Below are 2,062 nucleotides of genomic sequence, written 5' to 3'. Positions count from 1 at the left end.
ATGGATGGAAGGGGTATATGGTGTAACAGACTAAAAATATGAGGGTATAGAAGTATATTTTTAAAAAATAAGGGTAAAATTGTTAATTTTGACGAAACATAGGGATGCGATTATAATTTTTTCAAAATTTTTTTATGTAAAGTATATAGGGTCAATTTTATGTATCTGGTGATTCATTTATAAATGATAGAATTTCTTTTAGTCATTGTTGAATATATAAAACTAAATTTACAAAAGTTAAAATGAAATGAATATATGTTTCATTTACACAAAATTGAAATGGGAGATGCAATGATCTAAGCAATTATTATTTCGTTCACAAATGACAATAATGATGATGATGATGATGATGATTAGTGCATATGTCATCAGATCGTAATGCTTTATCCACGAGATTCAAGATTCCTAGGAATCAAATCTGTTAAAAAATTGAGTGCATCCATTCTACAAATAACAATTCAGATTGTGAAGTTCTTACTGGTCCATTATTCTTATGTAACCAGTGGAGCAAGTTAGCTGCTTAGCAACCACTCCTCTTTAACGTTATTACAAAACACCTGAACTAATTCTTATATCTACTCCATTAAGTTCTACTACCTATAATAGTACTTGTTTCCTGTTAAGGAAATGTCCCACAAAGCTCTTTCTTAGCCATTTTTGTTCAAGAAAAACAAAATACATAACTCTTCTCTCTCCCTCTGCTAGCTGCATTTGCTATGGACTCCGAGAAAAGTGGAGAAGAAGCAACCATCACTATTCAAGACACAAAAACAGATCCTAAGTCAAAAGGAAAGGCTATTGCTGGTGCTACTGGTTTAGTCACTAGTAAAGCTACGTACATGCAGCAAAAAGGGGGATGGAAAAAGGGTGCTGCCATTTTCGATTTCGTTCTAAGGTTGTGTGCTATTACTGCTGGTTTAGCTGCCACTTCCATCATGGGTACTACTGAGCAGAGTCTTCCCTTCTTCACTCAATTCTTCCAGTTCCATGCTGAGTATGATGACATTGAAACTTTCAGGTGAAAAATTCTACATAAAACCCATGTCTTTTCTTATAATACTGGGACAGTGAAATATGTATATATATATATATATATATATGTATATGTCGAGCACTTGCAGGTTTTTTACGTTTGCAAATGGAATAGCTAGTGGATATCTTGTGCTATCTTTGCCGTTCTCCATAGTGTGCATTGTCCGGCCTTACGCGACAGGACCAAGGCTTTTCCTTATCATCTTCGATTCAGTAATAATCAAGCCAAACTCTCTATATTATTGATTATCCATTATTTTTAAATAATTAGGTTACTAATTGAAGGATATAATATGTGCAGGTGGCAATGGCTCTGATAGTAGCAGCTGCTTCTGCTGCTACTGCAATTGCATATTTAGCTCATAATGGGAATTCTGATGCAAATTGGAACGCAATTTGTAACCAGTTTACTGATTTTTGCCAGTCTTCGAGCAGTGCTATTGTGGCTTCCTTTATAGCTGCAGTAATGTTACTGTTTCTTATTATTCTGTCTGCTGTTGCTCTTAGAAGGAACTGATCGATCCATGTTGTTAATAATTGTTTCGTTTCCCGTATTTGGTCTGTTGGGGTTTGGCAGTTGTGATATTCTATGTATTTGGGTTGGATTTATCTAATATCTATCGAAAATCATAGTGTGTATTAACTACTGTTGCCATATACTATCTATGTCTTTCTATAAATAATACCAAAATTTAACCTATGCTTCAAGGGATGAATCTAGGATCTAAAATAGTATAAGATTTAATCAAATGAAATTCTTACAAAGAAGAAGGGGCAAGATGATTGAAATATCTCATGGGACAGGGTTTCAACCTTAATCTTATTATGAGATTTTTTTTTTTTTTTTTTTTTTCCGAAAAAGAAGATGGACAAACGTCCTCCTTCTCAACAATGTAGCTTCATCCATATATGCTTCCCTCTTTTTGTTTTTGCATTACATTGGAAATTTTATGAAAGGAAGAAATTTGTCAAGATTTGAATTCTTGATCTTCTTCTACATAAAACAGGAACTCCATATACACTGATGGAG

General features: G+C 33.7%; 1 protein-coding gene across 1 annotated transcript; it reads left to right on the top strand.

Moving 5' to 3' along the window:
* Window positions 1-661: 661 nt before the first annotated feature.
* CASP3 (casparian strip membrane protein 3) lies at window positions 662-1,600 on the top strand. The gene is made up of 3 exons (XM_012214776.4): window positions 662-1,018; window positions 1,122-1,245; window positions 1,334-1,600. The coding sequence occupies exons 1-3, from the start codon at window positions 717-719 to the stop codon at window positions 1,547-1,549; spliced, it is 642 nt and encodes a 213-aa protein (XP_012070166.1). The 5' UTR covers window positions 662-716; the 3' UTR covers window positions 1,550-1,600.
* Window positions 1,601-2,062: the final 462 nt, after the last annotated feature.

The sequence above is a fragment of the Jatropha curcas genome, chromosome 1, assembly GCF_041381405.1.
Source record: "Jatropha curcas cultivar XTBG-Jc1 chromosome 1, XTBG_Jcur_1.0, whole genome shotgun sequence".
NCBI lineage: Eukaryota > Viridiplantae > Streptophyta > Magnoliopsida > Malpighiales > Euphorbiaceae > Jatropha > Jatropha curcas.
Note: the sequence above shows the minus strand (reverse complement) of the source record. Positions and strands in the feature narration are given on the sequence as shown.